Source organism: Nilaparvata lugens, chromosome 5, assembly GCF_014356525.2.
Source record: "Nilaparvata lugens isolate BPH chromosome 5, ASM1435652v1, whole genome shotgun sequence".
Lineage (NCBI taxonomy): Eukaryota > Metazoa > Arthropoda > Insecta > Hemiptera > Delphacidae > Nilaparvata > Nilaparvata lugens.
In genome coordinates this window covers 74,416,854-74,438,181 of record NC_052508.1, presented here as the reverse complement: position 1 = coordinate 74,438,181, position 21,328 = coordinate 74,416,854, and the positions used below count along the sequence as shown (strand labels likewise).

General features: G+C 32.8%; 1 protein-coding gene across 3 annotated transcripts in view; it reads right to left on the bottom strand.

The window, feature by feature from the left end:
• The window catches only part of LOC111047541 (tyrosine-protein kinase Src64B), a 259,140-nt gene that overhangs the window by 31,616 nt on the left and 206,196 nt on the right, over positions 1-21,328 (bottom strand). For all 3 annotated transcript variants that reach the window (XM_039429270.1, XM_039429271.1, XM_039429268.1), the window contains 2 exons: positions 4,241-4,339; positions 944-1,197 (listed from right to left, as the gene is read on the bottom strand). In XM_039429270.1, coding sequence (XP_039285204.1) covers positions 944-1,197; positions 4,241-4,339 — 353 coding nt within the window. The remainder of the gene's footprint in view (positions 1-943; positions 1,198-4,240; positions 4,340-21,328) is intronic.

Sequence of the window (21,328 nt, the reverse complement as noted above, 5' to 3'; positions counted from 1 at the left end):
TAACTCTAAGAGTGGGTTTTAAGGGTTTAAAGTTCGTCTTTTAGCATGTACATTCTTCTTATTCTCTTAATTATAATTGAAAAATGTCCATACCATATGTTAATATAGAACTATAATCTAGAGAGAGTACCTCTTCGAAACAGTTGTTAACTGGTAACTGAATTAATAATTTTGTCAGGTTGGCATTAAGTTGAGTTGACTTTAATCAGAGCTATATTCCTGGGAATATTATATTACTAGCCGTCAGGCTCGCTTTGCTCGCCATATCCGTTGAGCCAGACGTTTAGTCTGGACCCTCGACTGGATCGTCCTAACATATGATAGAAATGCTCAAATGAAAAATGCAGACGGATATGGCGAGCGAAGCGAACCTGACGGCTAGTGAATGTATATAATCGATACATGGGTATCTAATATCTATATGGCTAATAATTATCTACGTATCTAATATCTATAAGTTGCAGATTTCTTTGCTGGGGTTTATATTTTTCTTACTTCTTGCGAGGTATTTTTTCAAAGGTTTGGTTATTGTCAATTACCCTTAACAAATGTCAAACTGGTACATGGAGATAATTAAACATTTTTGCACTTTGAATTCTACATCAAAAAAGTAGAACTGAATATTTGTTGATTCTCATGAAGAAAGAATAATTGTTTGATAGACTCCTATATTCAATACTTGAAGGATTATCAACAAATAAAACATCACTTTGAACAATTAATTACGACATAGCAGTCAGAACCTGACTGCTATGTCGTAATTAATTGTTCAAAGTGATTATTTAACAAGCAGTTCGTAATGGAATCAAACATTGAAAAATAAAACATGATTATCCTATATGACAGTAATTTTTTTGTGATATTTGCTCTCATTTATCTGACGATGTTCATACATTTGTGTAATATGCTCATGACAAAAGAATGAATTGAAAGGCTAATTTACTTGTGTAGGCAGTGACAAGAGCAGGCAACGTGGGGAAGGTCTGGCTTGTGGCAATGTAGTATCCGCCTTTATCCAGTGGCTTGATCTTGTAGTGCTTGACGTGGTATCCGCGACTCTCCTCCCAGTCCTTGACCGACAGCGAGTATCCGTTCGGGTTGTGCTCGGAGTCGCGCACCAGAAACGTGCCACGCGGGTTCTCGTCCAGTAGCAGCAGTTTTTCCGCTTCTTTCCGCGACACCTTGCCGAAGAACCAGCTGAAAAATTATGAGTGACATTAGTTGTTGATAACTGATTTTAGATTCTAAATTATCAGGCTTCAGATACAATTTAAACAAAAAATTTTGAGTGGAAAAGATTGAGCATGAAAATCTCTACAATTAATGTTCAGTGACATTTTCACCTAAAATTGGAAATAAGCTCTAAATTAGAGAAGATGTGTTTATTCAATAATACAAACTGTTGGCAGCTGTTGATTCTATTAAATGATTCACTATGAAGAGATAGCAGACTTCGAGTGTCTCCAGCGTTATTGTCCTGTCACCAGCTGGCAGATCTTTGAATAGTAGACTTGAGATGCGCGTGTACACTAGCGTCAGGTGATGAATTTTCATAACGGCAAGGAAAGTTGTGTGAGTGCGCCACACCAGATTTTTTCAAATTTTTGCTTTGTTTTTATACGAATGTAGAGAAACTATTTGTGTTACAGAAACGAGCAATAAGCTCATTGCTAATGTGAATAGTCGTTTTCATTGTGTAGATTTATTTAAAAAAATCAAGATTTTGACAGTACCAGCTATTTACATTTTTGAATGTCATGTATGTAAAAACTAATTTAGCAAGTATTTCTTTAAATAGCAACGTTCACAACTATTGCACTAGAATTTCAGAGTTTCTTAGAGTGAACCAGTGCAAATACATTGAACTGCTTTAAGGAGTTTGGTATAAGAGCTTATAATGAGCTTCCTGCACATTTGAAGGAGCTAGAAGTGCGTAAATGTAAGAGAACCATGAAAAATATTTTAATAGAAATATGTCCATATAGAAAAGGAGTTTCTAATTTAAGGGTATTTAGTTTGCTGTTTCTATGCTTGTGTTTGTATTTTTATTTCTTTGAATGTAACTACTTTTTATTTAGCATGTTTAATCTATGACGATGCTATGGATTTGTATGAATGTTTTCTGCAATTAAAAATCTTGAATCTTGAATCTCGCCTATAGTGAGGTTTGGCAGTGTTTGATTAGCAATGGTATTGCTATCCCTGTCTATCATTAAACAAAGCGTATAGCGCTATCTCTTTCTCGCTTTGCTCTATTGCCAGATTATTTTTTAACAGTGTAGTAATATAATTAATTTACTAAATATTCAATCTTGATTATGAAAATTCATTATGAAAATCATTCAAAAATATAATTTATTGTTTGATAAAATATAATTGATTATTTTAAACGAGAATATTTTATCAATAGACCTGTATCAGCTACTGTCTATACAAGACAGAGGATCGGCAACGTTTCTCTCATATCTTTCTCCACTGCCATTAAAACGTTGACCTCACTATAGTAAGAATAACCAGATCACTCCCGTGTTATCGGATGGGCACGTTAAACTGTCGGTCCCGGCTGAAGTATGACAGTCGTAAGGCCCATTGACGGCTTAAATTATATATTCAGGCGGTGGGACCTTCCCGCAAGGGACTCCCCACCAACAAAAGCCATACGAATTTACTTTTTAGTAAGAATATGAAAGCTGCTTTTAAATTGATTTATTCATTTAGATACAATGAAAAATTCATTAAAATAATTGGGGAAGGTCATTTAGCTTGTATTCAATTCAAATCATTCAATGAGTTTGATTTTGAACGATTCAAAATACAACCCAATGGGGCTACAACACGGAGTAAAGAGCTATAAATATTATTAAATTTCCTTACAAGTGATAATGAGTAAATTAGCCTATGTTGGGACAATCCCACGTTGAGACAGTTCAGGTTGTGGGAAATTGGTGAGTATTGAGTTGGCAATAACTGCGTTATTTTATCAGCATTTCATAGCCTAATTTACAGACATAATAATTTCAGCTGTAGCACCAGTCATTATTAAGAAAAAATTGAAAACACATTTTTCTAACCTCAAAGTTTTTTTTTGGAGTAGAGGACTTTCAATCTTCACTTTAAAAATCCACCATTCAAAGAAAGTCTCACAGCTAATATGTTTTCTGTATTATTTTATGAATATTTTGACATATAGAACATTATTGTACTCTTATTTTTAATCCAGTTATTCTGACTAAAACAAAGCCATTACCATCTGCCCACCTTGGGACATCCCACATTGGTACACTGCAATCATGATCATGCTTATTTTACTTAAAGTAGGCTACATATCAATGAAATACATTAAAAATAGCCTATAATTATTATAACCTGTAATTTAGCTTCAGAGGTAGCCCAATTCATACACACTTTGAGATTTTCAAATTTCAAATAATGTATTTATACTATTAATATTTATAATGTAAATTCAAATATGTAAATTAACAAAAATAATGAATTTTTTATTTTTAATTCAATGCTCCAACCTGGGCAAGGGATGTCCCATCGTGGGCCGATCTTAAGCCCAGGTTGGGACACTCCCAAAAAACATTGTTTTTGCAATAAAAAAATATCATATAAAAAAAATCACTGCAGTTGCCATCCTCAAGGATAAAAGTGTAAGCTAATACAATAAAAAATAAAAATAATATTAAAAAATGGAGTTTCTTTTATATCACGGAAATGCGCATGCTGCGGTGGTCAGGAGGAGTTACCCTTAAAGATAAAATCCGTAATGAACATGTACGTGGCAGTTTCAAGGTAGGCGCCTATTGCTGAGAAACTTAAAGAGTCCAGGCTGAGGTGGTATGGTCATGTTATGCGAAGACCCGACGATCACGTGGTGAAAAAGTGCCTCTCCATGGCTACACAAACAAGAAAAAGAGGTAGGCCAAAAACTACCTGGATGACGAATGTCCAAAAGGACATGAAAAATTTGGATCTTTCTACAAACGATGCCTATAATCGGAAGGAATGGCGCCTCAGGATTGGTAAAGCCGACCCCGCATAACGGGAAGTGGCGAGGATGAAGAAGAAGAAGAAGGAGTTTCTTTTATTTTTGTCCAAGTTATAGCTGTTTGAATGTTGGTGTCCCAATGTGGGCTAGTTTACCCTATAATATTTTGGTAATAATAATTACTGATTATCTTAGAATATTACTGAAATAATAATTATTACTGAACTGATAATTGAAATTTGTACTTACTCTTCGCTTTCAACAGATTTCTCTTCTGCAACGAAATTCCACGGAATCAGTCCCTCAACTCCAGTTCTCAAATGCCGAACTGTCCACCAATCAGAATCACTAAAAACGAAAATAAATTGATTAATTCTACTGCATAATACATGGGGATTGAGAAAAAAAATAAAAAGATAGAAGAATTTCAATTACAAAAGATTTTTTTCCAAGGTAATGTCCCACAACCGACTCTGAAGTGCTAAAGAAACTTTTTTCAATGTTTGACGATTATGGGTGGACGTGAATGATTTTTAGGCAATTAATAAGCAATAGAGGTTGAGCAGAAATAGTTTATTTCGAATCGAAGTCAAATCAAACACAACATTCTATTCCTAAATAAATTTCTATTAGTTCTTCGTATAAATTTCGATTCTTTGAATCGAGAGAGGTGGAGGGGCTTTGTTGATGCTGCTAAATATCTACTTAGATATAAGAATACTTCACTCACATGGGCTACATTTTAACAAATTAATAAAAACAATTCAAAAATCTTGTAGTACCCTTTATTTAAAAAAAAAAAACTTTAAAATTGTTCATCTTGTTTCATCCCTAACTTAGGTCATTTTCAAGTTGTGATTTTATTCAATTTCAATTCACGATACAAAGCACAAGATACATAGACAACATATCTAAAAACAGATTTGTGAATATTTTCCCCACATAGACGGATCTGAAATCACAAAGCAGAAATCAACTTGAAATCAAAGTTGAAATCAACTTGAATATTGTTAAGAACAACAGATTAATTCAACAGATTTCCACTTGAAAATGACCTAAGTTAGAGTCGAAACCAGTTGTTGAACTATTTTAAAGATTTTTTAAAAAATAAAGGGTACTACAAGATTTTTATATTGTTTTTATTAATCTAGGTACTTAGATATGTATGGCCAAGGCAGTAGCTAAGTAAGTGAATTCTTTGTAGTTTTTTAGATTCGGCCTATAGTTTCTAAACAAATATTATAGATCTTAATAATTGATTTATTCCACTAACAAACATAACATATAAAATAACAAGACAAAAATTAAAACTGTCAAATAGAGATCTCATTATCTCTTGATATGCAACATAATTATATCAATGATTGAGCGAAATTTGATTATTTACGTGACAGGCGATTCATTCATACAGTACTACTTTAAAAATCTGGTGTGGCGCACTCACACAACTTTCCTTGCCGTTATGAAAATTGATCACCTGACGCTAGTGTTCCCGCACATCTCAAGTCTACTATTCAAAGATTTGAGCCAGCTGGTGACAGGGCAATAACGCTGGAGACACACATGAGGTCTGCTATCTCTTCATAGTGAATGATTTAATAGAATCAACAATAATTTGCAATTGAATAATCACATTTTCTCGAATTTAAAGCTTATTCTCAATTTTAGGTGAAAATGTTTCTGAACATTAATTGTAGAGATTTTCATGCTCAATCTACTCCACTTGATTTTTTTCGTTTCAATTCTATCTGAAGCCTGATAATTGGGAATGTATCTGCATTGATGGGGCGAACCTCCTGAAATTTTTACAGATATGGGACTTGTGGCAGTTGATAGAGCTTATTGATGACTATTTTAGGTATGAATTTGATCAAAATCGTTGGAGCCGTTTCCGGGAAAATCACGAAAAACCCTGTTTTTGACAACATTTTCGCCATTTTAGCCGCCATCTTGAATTGCATTTGATCGAAATTGTTCGTGTCGGATCCTTATAGTGAAAGGACCTTAAGTTCCAAATTTCAAGTCATTCCGTTAATTATTGGAAGATGAGATATCGTGTACAAAGACGCACATACACTCATACACACACACACATACAGACCAATACCCAAAAACCAGTTTTTTGGACTCAGGGGACCTTGAAACGTATAGAAATTTACAAATTGGGGTACCTTAAATTTTTTCGGAAAGCAATACTTTCCTTACCTATGGTAATAGGGCAAGGAAAGTAAAAAAATGTCAAATAATTGATAGGATACAAATATGAGTACTCAAATTTTCTAATACGAGGATTGCAATCTAACACTTTGGTTAATGAAAAGTTCAATTCTAGATTAAATAAATAGGTTAAAGTTTGACATTAAAGGGGTATTCACTCCTTCACAGTCCAAGTGAGCAATGCCCATTCACTGTTTCTTTCAGTATCACTCTTGCTACATTTAAACGAGATCTGTAGGCTTCTTCCTGTTCAGTCTTCTCACTGTATAATAACTGGAAATGTCAATGAATAATAATTCTACACATTGTAGGCCTATCACAAATGAAACATAAAAATAATTGAATTTGAAAACTGACTCCACTCCGAAAAATCGACAATATCACCGATCGCTGCGGGATTAATAATATCTCTATAATTACCCTAATTATCACAATTTAATCACTCTTGTCACTCTTGAATTAAAACTATATCCGAAACCCATAAGCGAATTATTAGAATTGGTATTCAAGCGAGGAGTTGTCAGTGAACCTGGCGTTTGGAATAGAATAACTCTGAAACTATAACTTTGAAAAAACTTTATGAAACTGTATAGCTTATAGATAGGATTGCCGTACAGTGAAAGTGGAAAAGGGTTTAGTTATAGTATTTCCACTAGGACTGAAACTCTATAACTTATAGACAGGACTACCGTGCAGTAAAAGTGGAAAATGACTACATAGTGAGGTCCACATTATAATGGCAGTGGAGAAAAATAGGAGAACAACGTTGCCGAACCTCCGACTTGTCAATGCCTTCTATAGACGGTAGCTGATACAGGTTTATTGGTGTAATATTAACTGCTCATTTCAGTTTGAAATAATCAATTATATTTTATCAAGCAAGAAATAATATTTCTCAATAATCTCATAATAAATTTTCATAATTAAAATCGAATCAAATTTATTTATTCATTTGAAATACAATTGAATTTACATAAAATAAATAAATACATATAATTAAGATGAAATATTTTGTTGATTAATTATCAATTCTACATTGTTGACAGACGATCTGACAACAGAGCAAAGCGAGAAAGAGATAGCGCTATCCGCTTTGTTGAATGATAGACAAGGATAGCAATACCATTGCTAATCAAACACTGTCATCATAACGAGGACCCCACTATAGCCTGATTATAAAAAAATAAGATTTAAATTACTTATCACTTTTGAATTAGAACTATATCTTAATCCGAATATATCATAACAATCAATCAATCAATCAAATTTCATTCATTCAAGTATTTGCATATAAAAGACAAGCTTCACAACATTGAATTGTCACAATCAATAATAAACACAGAAAATACAATAGTACAAAGAGGAGACGTCATAGAAAAACACTGCCTCTAGGAGCACCCCCTGGAAGAAATCGATTAATTTCAGTCGATTTAAAGGAAATGTTTATTTTTAATAATTCTATGATATGTAATTTTCTACCCTCAAGACATCCACACATTCATCCACTGTGTATGGCGCTCTTCTTAACAGAACTTCCCTTATCCTTCCGGTCATCTTTGAAAAGTTGTAAAAATCTTTAAAATTTTGGGGGAGTCTATTTATAATTTTTATTGCGCAATAGTGTGGGCCTTTCTCCAGAAGGGTTAGTCTATGTGCCGGGTAACTGAGGATCGAGCCACCATTCCTCGTATTGTAGGAATGATCAAGTAAAACGGATGAGAATGCCCTCCAATTTTTACTAATGTACGTGATCATCTCCAGAAAGTACATGGCTGGCAAAGTTAATATACTCTCTCTCACGAAATAAGGCCTACAGAATGTTCGGGCACTGAGGTTGAAGATTATTCACAGAGCTCTTTTCTGCCTCCTGAAAATTACCCCAAGGTGTGTGTCATAGCCACTCCAGTATTCCGAATAATTCGAATCGGAATTCAAATAAGGAGTTGTCAGTGAACCTTACGTTTGAAATAGAATAAGTCTCTGAAACTGTAACTTTGGAAAAACTTTATGAGGCTCTGTGGATTATAGACAGGATTATCGTATCAGGACAGAATATATTTTCAGTAGAACGGAAACTCGCTTATAACTTATAGACAGGACAACCGTACAATTGTTCAATCAATCATACAATAAGTACATCATATACAATAAGTAATTTGAATATATTTTCAGTAGAACGGAAACTCACTTATAACTTATAGACAGGACAACCGTACAATCATTCAATCAATCATACAATAAGTACATCATATACAATAAGTAATTTGAAAAAAGAATATATTTTCAGTAGAACGGAAACTCACTTATAACTTATAGACAGGACAACCGTACAATCATTCAATCAATCATACAATAAGTACATCATCAAAATGATAGGGAGAGAAAAAATTAGGTAACCTTGTGCTATTCCTCTCCCAAATTTAGATAAGGTTACACATAGTCCGAAATAGGTTGAGTCTTGTAGTTCTTCACTTCACAGAATTTTCAGTCCTCAAAAAAAATTCACAAAGTAGAAAATTCAAAAAAGACTAGTAGAGTATTTCTACAAGTTACGGGAGGACCGAAGTTGACCAAACGGGTGCGCGCATCAGACTGGACTGCGATGCGGCAGGAAAAACTGAAAAGAAATCGCGTCGTCCAAGGCCTAAGTCAAGGTCGGATTAGGGGAATCGGTGGGCTCTGAATAAATAGAGTAGTACATAAAGATCGCATGGCTAAAATTCCTTCCAAGAGTGAGCAGAGCTTATGGATGAATAATCAAGAGGCGGCGAGCTTTAATAATTCTATAAAAAAACCGTATTGACAAAGTTCGACGGGATTGCAAACAGTAAACGAGAGAAAGGCGGATGTAGAGTAGAGAAAGGCGAGAAAGGGAGAAAGAGGGAGAGAGTGAGGGAGAGAGAGTGAGTGAGGGTGAGGGAGAGGGAGAGAGAGAGAGTGAGAGACGGGACTGCAAACAGTAAACGAGAGAACGGTGAATGGAGAGTAGAGAGAGGGAGAGAGGGTGAGAGAGAGAGAGATTGATTGATTGATTGAGTACTTTATTCATGTAGATTACAATATATACTGGCTCATACACTTACATACAATAGCTTACAATACAGCAAAATTATAGATGAATATTTACATAATATAGACTAGTAGTTCTGTGAACAGTAGACTTCACGCAGTATTCTCATCCACAAGTACCTGATGTCAACTGTTTTAAATGTTAACAAAATCAGTTCACGTTTGAATTTGTATTCCATAATTTATTAATATTTATGTTAATTTAAACAATGAATAGAATATATTCTATTCCAGAATATATATAATATTCATCCAGTTCCGTGATAATCTTTCCATCTAATGAAAATTATTTTTTTTCAATCAAAAATATTATAATTTCTTCAGCATTATTTAGTTCATTTGATTATTTTTAATCACCTATTAAATTAGTTTTTTCGAATGTGAGAATATTGATACTGATGGACACGCATAATGAATGCAAAACAAAATATTGAAACCAAAGACCTTAAAGCTGCGATTAGACCAAATTTATTAACAAAATGTTAATAACTCAATCCTTATAGATTATATTAGATTGAACATAACTTATCATACACATGATGAACATGTGTGTTTGTCAACTTGCGTTCAATCTAATAGAATCTATAAGGATTAAGTTATTAACATTTTGTTAATAAATTTGGTGTAAACCCAGCTTAAAGATGCATACCTCTTCAAATTCTTTGATTGAAACTATAGACCTTATACAAATACAGTAATAGACTGGCTTCTCCACACATCTGTGTAATCACTTGTCAGCTGATTTATGATGAATAATTCTATAGTCTGATTTTTACTCCAATATTGGCGTATGAAGGAGGCTCCTTTTTCCTTTTATATTATCCTTGAAATGCAAAATTTCCAAAAACCTTGTATATACGTCGACGCGCAATTTAAAAAGGAACATACCTGTCAAATTTCATGGAAATATATTACCGCGTTCCGCCGTAAATGCGCAACGTATAAACATATAAACATTTAAACATTAAGAGAAATGCCAAACCGTAGACTTGAATCTTAGACCTCACTCCGTTCGGTCAACTAAGAAAATAATTATTGAACTGTATATGATATGAAAAAGCAATTTGTAATATAATAACTATAGATAATAATCATATTGTTATGCATCTACATAAATTGGCGGAGCTTTGGACATATCAATGTCCATTCTTCGGATGGAGAGTAAAGAAAGGCGAGAAAGGGAGAAAGAGAGAGTGAGAGAGTGAGAGAAAGGGTGGTAAGGTAGAGAATAAAAAGGGTGAGTGATGCTTAAAAATCTGACATCCGCCTCCATTTAAAACATGAGCCATTCCTACAAACAACCCCCACCCCGATGAAAAAATTATATAGAAATCAGGAAAGGGCACCTAGGAAGTATTTTGTCCTGCATAAATTGAGCGCTTATTTTCTTGAACCTCAACCCCCCCTCCCGGCTATTCTATACCTGGACACCAAATCGCTTCGGACTCTTCAACGATGCATCTATAAAAAGCAAACATTAGCGCTACTGCTTATGCTGAATGGTTTGAATTTGAATTAATTTGCATGCATGGGGAGGATTGAGGTATTGTGGGCTGTGCTTAGTTGAGTGTGGGATATGAAATAAATTATGAAAACAGTATGATTACAATCCTATACTATTAAACGAGCAACTTCTGCTTATATGTTTAGATGTTTGGATGTTTAGATGTTTGTATGTTTGTATTTCACCGGATCTCGAAAACGGCTCTAACGATTCTCACGAAATTCAGAACATAGTAGGTTTATAATATAAAGATTCGATTGCACTAGGTCTCATCCCTGTGAAAACTCGCTGAAGGACATTAAGAGGATAATTATTATTCATCCTTGGAAAAACAGCTGATAATAATTATTTCGTCGTCTGTTGGTGATGGAAGAGAGTGAGCGAGTTCATGTGTGTGGAACTGTGTCAAAAATTATGACTCAGCTGTTGAACTTTTGTAATCATTCAATCAGGTACTTAATGCCGGTTGCAAAAAAGCCGGGTTATTTTCAATCCTGATTAATTCCAGTAGATCCATCTTTTTGAAGTGGTTTTCTCTGATTTCGTTCACGTGAAGTTAATCAGGATTAATATTTTACCGGCTTTTGTGCAACTGGGCCTTTGTGAGGAGAATTTTTGCATTCCTCTGGGAATTAATCTCAATTTACTGTGATTAGATAGAACATTTCTGTATGAGTGTTATTATAATTTCTTCTTTCGTAATAATTTTTTTATGCTTTTGTACTCCAGAGCGAAGCTCGATCCCCGATATTAATGATGAATTATGAGTACAGATGGACATTACTGAGATATTCTTTTAATTTATTATTTGAATCTATTTGAAAAATATTTGGATTTTCGTGTAATATGTGTAACTATATCTACATTTGTGAGAGGAATAGCACAATAAGGTTACCTTATTTTTCCTCTCCCTATCAAAAAGAAAAAATGAAGTAACCTTGTGCTATTCCTCTTCCAAATTTAGAAAAGGTTACACATAGTCAGAGATGGGTCAAGTCTTGTGGTTTTTCACTTCACAAAATTGTCCTTGATTATTCTCACAAAGTACATTTTTTAGACCGGACATGCATATTCTGCAGCACTGGAAAGTAAGAGTTGTACCATATTATATGATAAAAACCTCTCTATGAGAAATTTTGTGAAGTGAACAACTACAAGACTTAACCTATTTAGGACTATGTGTAACCTTATCTTAATTTGGGAGAGGAATAGCACAAGGTTACCTTATTTTTCCTCTCCCTATCATTTTGATGATGTACTAATTGTATGAATAAATAATAAAGAATAACATAGACTATGAGGAGTAAGTAGGATACTGAGAAAACTCATTTTTCTAATCTCAAAAAACTCAAATGATCTTTATTTTTTATACATTACTCTATTATATCCGTTTTATTAAATCTTATGAGCATCATAATTGATTATTATCTTGACCTATTTCGAACTATGTGTAACTTTAACTAAATTTGGGAGAGGAAGAGCACAAGGTTACCTTATTTTTCCTCTCCCTATCATTTTGATGATGCTCTGATGCTCTGATTGTATGAATAAATAATAAAGAATAAAATAGACTATGAGGAGTAAGTGAGATATTGAGAAAACTAATTTTCTAAGCTCAAAAAACTCAAATGATTTTTATTTTTTTCCATTAGGTACTTTATTGTATCGGTTTTATTAAATCCTAATCTCGGTTTTATTAAATTGTTCCAGCAATCAGATTTTTAACTTAAATATGTGTAACGCTAGTTCGCCTCCATGGTGCACATTGGGTAACGCTGAATAGACTAACAAATGATGGCGGTCAGACAAACTTATTTTCTCCTGACCGAAAACTACACAACATCTCAAATAAATTGGGAATATACAGTGTATATGTAGGCATTTGAGACTCATGAGCTACATATTTGTTGTGTATATGCCATACGCTAAATAATAATAAAATAAATATTAAATCTTAAACATTATAATTAAAAAATCTACGTTGTGGAAATAATTGAAGACTGAAAATTTTGTGAAGTGAACAACTACAAGATTTAACCTATTTCGGACTATGTGTAACCTTATCTAAATTTGGGAGAGGAATAGCACAAGGTTACCTTATTTTTTCTCTCCTTATCATTTAGATTATGTACTTATTGTATGAATTAATGAAGAATAAAATTGATTCGTACAATGAATAATTGTAAAGTCTGTAATCTGAAATATTATCTGGGTTCTAGGTAGTTTAGTTTTAGGTAGGTCTTATGTTTTTATTTTGTGAAAATTTCCTATCATAATGTCAGTAATATCATAGAGAAACAATAGCTTAAGTAGATATCCCATGGTATAGGGTGTTTATGTCGTAACTTTTACTGTTATCCCAAGCCGATAGTCCACGTAGTTCTTCCCCATAAAGCTATGTGACGCTGGTAGTCTCTCATATAGTGCCATTCATACAATCTCACCCGGCCAAAACAGTAAAAATCTACAATAATCGACAGTAATCGGCTTGAGATAACAGTAAAAGTTGCGACATAAACGCCCATAACCATGGGGTATCTACTTACGCTATTGTTTCCTTATGGTAATATTCCAAAGTGATTCAAGTAATATTATTGCTCAATAAATTATGAAAATGTTTATAAAATAGAATTATAGTAGGTACCTATCCTTTATAATTATAAAATAATAGAATAAGAATACAAATTATAAATTATTATTATTTTATTTATTTTAAGGGTACTATAGTTCTATTTTATAAATTAAAGAAAGTAGCCCTGTATTCATACATTTTATAGAAAATTTATTTATATTAAAGTAAAAATACATAATTTCAATTATTTAGTAAGAAGGATACAAAATGATCTGGAAATAGGACCCAGAGCTGCTTAATTGCCTAATTTTTTAGGATATTTGATAGTATAATCTATCATGATAAAATTTGTAGGTATCTTCATACAAGCAGTCCTAAATAAGAAATTTTTCAACATAAATTACATAGGTCAATATCTAAATTAGGAAGAAAGAAAACCACAAGGATTGCCTTAGTATTCTAACAATTATATTACATCAGTGTCATTTACAACATGAATTTAGTATAGATTACAAAGTTGTTATGTTTGTAAAGACTTCTTCTGTGAATTTTATTCCTCTTCAAACTAAGAGAACACAAAATGTTTTTGTTTGTAAGAGAACACAAATTGACTTGTTTTTAAACAAACTTCTTAGATGGCTTAGAGGTCTTATGCCTGACTATCTAGAGACCTTATTCAATGTGGTTTCATAGTTAAAATACAGTTAAAATACTCTGATAATGGTGGTTTTGCATTTGGGAAAGTGAGCTGGAATTGTAAAGTGAGCATGGTTAGTGTGAATATGTGAGTGATTGGTTGTTAATTTCCTTTCTTAATTCTTTTTCTATTTTCCACTTCTCTATAAATTTATAAATTATTAGATATTCATTCCTGCTCGGAGACGCAGAGTATTGAACTCTCAGCAAGCAGTATTTTTTAATCCTAATTCACAAATTAGTCCTGGTTTAGAATGTTTGGATCCTTGTCTGGAGTTATTGTTTAATAATTAGATTATTATGTACTTTATAATGTTAGCTTATTATTGTAATCTTGTTTAGATTTTTATATTTTTTCTCATGATTTGTGAATATTGTGAATTGGATTGAATATAATTTGAATAGAAATTTTACTAGATGTTGAGTTCTGGTTGATACAAGGTATCAACTACACAATTTTATAGGCATCATCATATATACAGAAAAAAGCATAAGTATAATACCATAGAGAAACGATAGCATATATCCCATGGTATGAGGCGTTTATGTTGCAACTTTTACTGTTATCCCAAGCCGATAGTTCATGTAGTTCTTTCCCATGCAGCTGTGTGACGCTGGTAGTCTCTCAAATTGTGCCGTTCATGAAGTCTCACCCCAACAAAACAGTAAAAATTGGCAATAATCGACAGTAATCGGCTTGAGATAACAGTAAAAGTTGCGACATAAATTCCCCTTACCATGGGATATCTACTTACGGAATTGTTTCTCTATGATAATACCTACCTACTCTAGAAAATGGTACGCCATAGTGGAGTAGGTCAATTTCCACACAGAAAAACTAAACCAGTAGAGAACACATTATAAGAATTTTTTGTAACTAACTATTGTATGTAATATTGTATTTTATCTAATATTTTGTGTAATTGATGTTGTAGTTTTAGTTTTTTTGGGAAATGAACATTTTATTTATTCAATAATAGAGATGATGTGACCATTACTATAGGTAGTGATATACATTATTTATATTGAGAATGTTTGAAAATTGTGACATTAATAGAGATTCTTCACCGGAATTTAAAAATAAATGTATCTTAAAATTGAGATAGTATAATTTGATTTTTGTTACCAAGCTTGAACTGTTTTTCGTTAATTATGTATTTTAATGTAAGCCGTTTTGGGTTTATCCCGTGGCTTAATGTTGTATATACATTGAAATGTGAATATTTTTGTTGAATAAATAATATAATAATATATAATATATTGAAGAATTGGAGGTTATAATGAGTCATACATGGGATATAAAAATGAAAAAATCTCAATTTGTGATATTTACAAAGAATGATGGGTTGGTTTATCATTTTGACCCTTGCACCTGACCTTCAAAATTTGGGTCCGTGTGATGAAGGGTTTAACCTTTCAAGTGAAAGGATGAATATGAAAATGTTAGAGGCATATGAGTGTGAAAAGGGTGTACAAAAAGAACTGAATTAGGAAAGAAAGGGGATGCGTGGTAGAGTGAGGAAGAAAATTAAGAAGTTAAAATCTTTCTCTACAGATACATTATGGCTGTCTTTGGTAAGAATGATAAAAATATGAGTTTTATAGTGAGGTCCACGTTATAATGGCAGTGTTTCATTGACAATGGTATTGCTATCCTTGTTATCATTCAACAAAGCTGATAACGCTATCTCTTTCTCGCTTTACTCTGTTGTCAGATTGTCTTTTAACAATGTAAAACTAATAATTAATGAACAAAATATTTAATCCAATTATGGAAAATAAAATTTCTTGCTTAATAAAATATAATTGATTATTTTAAACTAGAATGAACAATTGATATTACATCAATAAACCTGTATCAGCTACCGTCTATAGAAGGCATTGACAAGACAGAGGATCGGCAACTTTGTTCTCCTATCTTTCTCCACTCCCATTATAACGTGGACCTCACTATAGCAACGAATACTTTTCAATGACCACCTCTATAATTGGTTCAAATCAAAAAATGTCGTACCCTTTTATTTAAATCGTCTACTTTGTATAAGATATATTCTTTTTGAAATAAAATAATTCCCATGTCATGATACTGATTCATGTCATGATTCTCCTATCTTTCTCCACTGCCATTATAACGTGGACCTCACTAAATGAGAGAGAGAAATGAAAAGTTTGTATCCTTCTCTTCAGATACACAATGGTTGCCTTTGGTAAAAATGATGAAACAAGGAGTCTGTCTATATATATAAAAGCGAAATGGCACTGACTGACTGACTGACTCACTCACTCACTCACTCACTCGCAAAACTAAAAATCTACCGGACCAAAAACGTTCAAATTTGGTAGGTATGTTCAGTTGGCCTTTAGAGGCGCACTAAGAAATCTTTTGGCAATATTTTAACTCTAAGGGTTGTTTTTAAGGGTTTAAAGTTCGTCTTTTAGCATGTATATTCTTCTTCTCCCAATCTCTTATTATAATTGAAATTTCCATATCATATGGTACTATAGAACTATAATCTAGATAGAGTACCTCTTCGAACCAGTTGTTAAGTGGCAACTAAATTAATAATTTTGTCAGGTTGGCATTAAGTTGAGTGACTTTGTTAGGTTGGCACCAAGTTGAAGATTTAAATGCATTTATCGCGGAAAACTTGATTGGGCACTGCTACTTCAATCCTGGGAATATTATATTACTAGCCGTCAGGCTCGCTTCGCTCGCCATATCCGTTTAGCCAGACGTTTAGTCTGGACCCCCGACTGGATTGTCCTAACATATGATAAAAATGCTGAAATGAAAAATGCAGGCGAGCGAAGCGAGCCTGCCGATCTCATTCTTGGACGATCCAGTCGGGTGTCCAGGGGGCGGAGCCCCCTGGCTAGACGGATATGGCGAGCGAAGCGAGCCTGACGGCTGGTGTTAGAGAAAGAAAAAAGGGAAATATTCTCACCCCTATTACTTGAAATGGTAAAAATATCACGGAAGAATGTATCAACATTTGCTGTAATAATAAGGAATGCTTGCTTATTGACATGAAATCAAACTAAGTTTGGAATTTTTGTTTTCAATTAGCATTCGTTTTTCTGATTGGGTTGTTTTATTCCCCTGCAGCAAGGCCAAGCTCATTTCAAGGATCCCGTCTGTTTTATTTATTGTTTTCGCAAAGCTGGAGGAACATGCAAGTTTAAACGAATTCATTGGTATTATTGCAGTATATTGGAATGTTTACGTGGATGTATTGAATGTATTATTCAGCTTTGAATATATAACAATGGGGTGTACCACATCTCAATCATTTTCATTAAGTTGCGTTTACACCAAAGATATTAACAAAACTTTTTGTGTAGTTAAGAAGTTGATATTGTGGTAATTATTCATATTGAATGAAAAAGACTAAGAAATTGTCAAAAACCACTGATTTATTGATAATTAGAAAGACCGGTTTCGGTTATTACACCATTGTCAATCTCTGACAAACTGTTAAACATTGTTTATCTCTGATAAACTGTTAAACATTGTTTATCAGAGATTGACCATGGTGTAATAACCGAAACCGGTCTTTCTAATTATCAATAAATCAGTGGTTTTTGACAATTTCTTAGTCTTTTTCATTCAATATTAACAAAATGTTGATAACTTAATTTTTATAGATTCTATTAGATTGAACGGAACTTGACAAACAGATATGCACATCATGTGTATGATATAAGTTATGTTCAATCTAATATGGAATCTATTAGGACGGAAAAATAAACATTTTGTTAATAAATTTGGTGTAAACGCAGTTTTATAATTCTTCCTCCTTTATAACATAGTATTGGGGTATTTTTTTAATATCATACATTATTTTAATAGATAATTGTGTATCTTGAATGGATAAATGAATTTCACACCTATGTGAATTTAATTGGGCTTCGACTGTCAATGTGCTACTGATCAGTCAAATCATGATCAAAATCCATTATTGCCAAAGACAAATTACAATTTGTATAGAAAATACAAATTTATTTGTATATAAAAAATTACAAATCATTACATATCTCTGGTCGGCAGTACAAAGGTGTTAAGTCAATTTTTGGTCAAAATGAGTTATGTCAATAGGAAAATGTAGAAAAAAATTGGCTTTCAGATGGTACAAACGGCATAAGTCTACTATCAATATTACCTGAGTTATTGATGATGATATTTTAGTCACATCTCACATCATGATATAAAGAAATTTCACAGAATGGTACAAATGTCTTGAGTTGACTTATAACATTAGTATCATCTGTGATGAATTTCCCATTGTGGTACAAAAGTCTCAAGTCAACATATGGCATTCATATCGCACACTCGCGTTCCACCTTTTGGTACTTAATCTTACTTGTTGACGTTGGTACCACTGACACGTTTTTAGAATTATCATACTGGCAATGGATAACACAGATTGAGCATTGAACATTGAACACTTGGAAAACATGACTGTATGGAATTGATTGGTTTTGATTAATATCTATATAATAAGAGAGAGTAGGGTTGTGTTTGTCGTTTGTCGCATCAAAACATGTCAACTTGTGGATTGCATACCGGAAAAAAAACGGGAAATGATTTAGATCTCAAATTTGCACATAGATTCTAAAAATATCAATCTCGTGCCCTGGAACCCAAATTTAAATTTTCCTTTAAGATTTTTCAGAATTAATGTTTAAATTTCATTAATGGTACATTCGATTTCATTGAAAAATCACCAAATCATATGGTCAAAATTAAAAAAGGAACATCTGTTTCTATATTGCTTTCTACCTGAAAAACATATTTTTGAAACTTCGTTTTCCTGATGCAATGTTTAGGCCTACACGTGGCATGGATTATAAATTTTTCAGCTAGAAAAATTTTGGAGACAAATGCTAAATAAACATCTACAGTTTCATCAATGCTGTATCGGCAATATGAAAACGCATGCAGTTACATGTCTTTCAATGAAGGTGTTGTTATACTAAAGAAATTTTATATTCTCTCATCTTATTTAATTAAAAATTTCAAAATTATTCGAGCCCTGATAGAATGATGACTCACTGTACATAGGCCTATTTTGAATTCTTCTAGATTTCATTATGTCAAGTTTTTAGAAAGACCCTTGCGAAGCACGGGTTACCTGCTAGTACCACATAAAAACAACAAGAAATCATCACATCATTGTCTTAAAAATTCTCCATATTGAAGGCAAAATATTCATCATTAGTATAAAAACAGTTTCTTATTGGAAAGTCAGCAAAATTAACTGTCTACTCTGGGATGTGATACCCCCAAGTGCTAAATAACACAGGCAAGTTTCCAAGTTTAGAACTTGTGTAGCTCACTATTTCCAAGTGTTTAATTTTTGTATGTTTGATTTTTTCCATAGAAACATATTATTTCTTTGAATTTGTAAGGTTTTCTTTTTTATTAATTGATTCATACAATAAGTACATCATCAAAATGATAGGAAGAGGAAAAAATAAGGTAACCTTGTGCTATTCCTCTCCCAAATTTGGATAACGTCACACATAGTCCGAAATAGGTTAAATCTTATAGTTGTCCACTTCACAAACATTATTTCTTTAACATTATTCTTTATTTATTCATTTTACAATGGAGCACAGATCGGGAGAAAAAAACTGAGAATACCTTGTACTATTTCTCTCCCAAATTTAGGTAACATTAAAGTTTCAGTCCTTAATTATTTCCCGTTCTTATTATTCATCCATGTTTTGATCTTCCACGTCAATTGAACGCACGAACACCTAAAATTATGCCTGGGTTGACTAATTTTGTGGAATAAAACAAATATCCTGAATCCTTTTTCTCAAAATAAATATAATCATTCATCATCAAAACTAGACAAATTATGAGGATAATATTTTAATTGTTCATGTTCTTCCACAAAATCCATTAGCCTGAGTGATTCGTCGTTAAAATCAGGCAAGACAAATACATTACAGTATTAAAAAAATATTGAATAGGCCTATTCTATCATGAACTCCCATCATTTATTAAGTCTGTCATGCTTTTATTGAAATTTTGAATTAAGTGTCAAGTGTCATTCCGTCTATCTATTTTGTATTTGTACCTGTAAGTGTATGATTGCTCTTTTACAAATAAAATTATTATTTATTCATTATTTGGCTGGTTGTATCAAATATTGATATATACCGGGTGTTAAAAAAAGAATGACCCAATTTAAAACGGTTATATTTATTTTTTCACTTTTTGTGTAGTTGAGAAGTTGATATTGTGGTAATTATTCATATTGAATGAAAAAGACTAAGAAATTGTCAAAAAACCACTGATTTATTGATAATTAGAAAGACCGGTTTCGGTTATTACACCATTGTCAATCTCTGATAAACTAAAACTAAATACAAGAGCAGCAGAATTTATACTAGTAGGCGAGTACTGCTATTGGTCGAAATTCTGCTGCTCTTGTATTTAGTTGTAGTTTATCAGAGATTGACAATGGTGTAATAACCGAAACCAGTCTTTCTAATTATCAATAAATCAGTGGTTATATTTATTTTAAAAATGGTGTACACAAACCAATTCTATATCAAACTACTCACAGAAGTATCAAGTTTATGCTGATGTATTATAAGTGTTCTATGTGCCCTCCTTTTGAGACTCGGACGACATCTAGACGGTAGCCAAATTCATCACAGACTGTTCGCAAGATGTCTTCTTGGACTGTAGCTACTGTATCAGTTATCCTGGTTTTTAGCTTCTCAATATCAAGTGAGGAAGATAAACATAGGGAGTAACACCTAAACACTATAGGAGGAACATAAACAGGATCTTTATCGTTGTTCCTCCCTTAGCACTTGATATTGAGGAGCTAAAAACCAAGATAACTGATGCAGTAGCTTCAGTCCGAGAAAACATCTTGCGAACAGTCTGGATGAATTTGGCTACCGTCTAGATGTCGTCCGAGCCTCAAAAGGAGGGCACATAGAACACTTATAATCAGCATCATAAACTTGATACTTCTTTGAGTAATTTGATGTACAATTGGTTTGTCTACACCATTTTTTTAAATAAATATAACTGTTTAAAATTGGGTCATTCTGTTTGAAACACCCGGTATTTATAATAGATATGGCATCTTTAGATCAAAACAGTATATCACATTCTAGATCTTCTCAAAATGTATGAGATTCATGCTACTTATTTCTATTTATAGAATAAAATTATAGTAGACCTATCCTTTTTTGAGATTAATAAAATAATTAGTATTTTTAATCTACCTATTATTTTATCAATTTCAAAAAA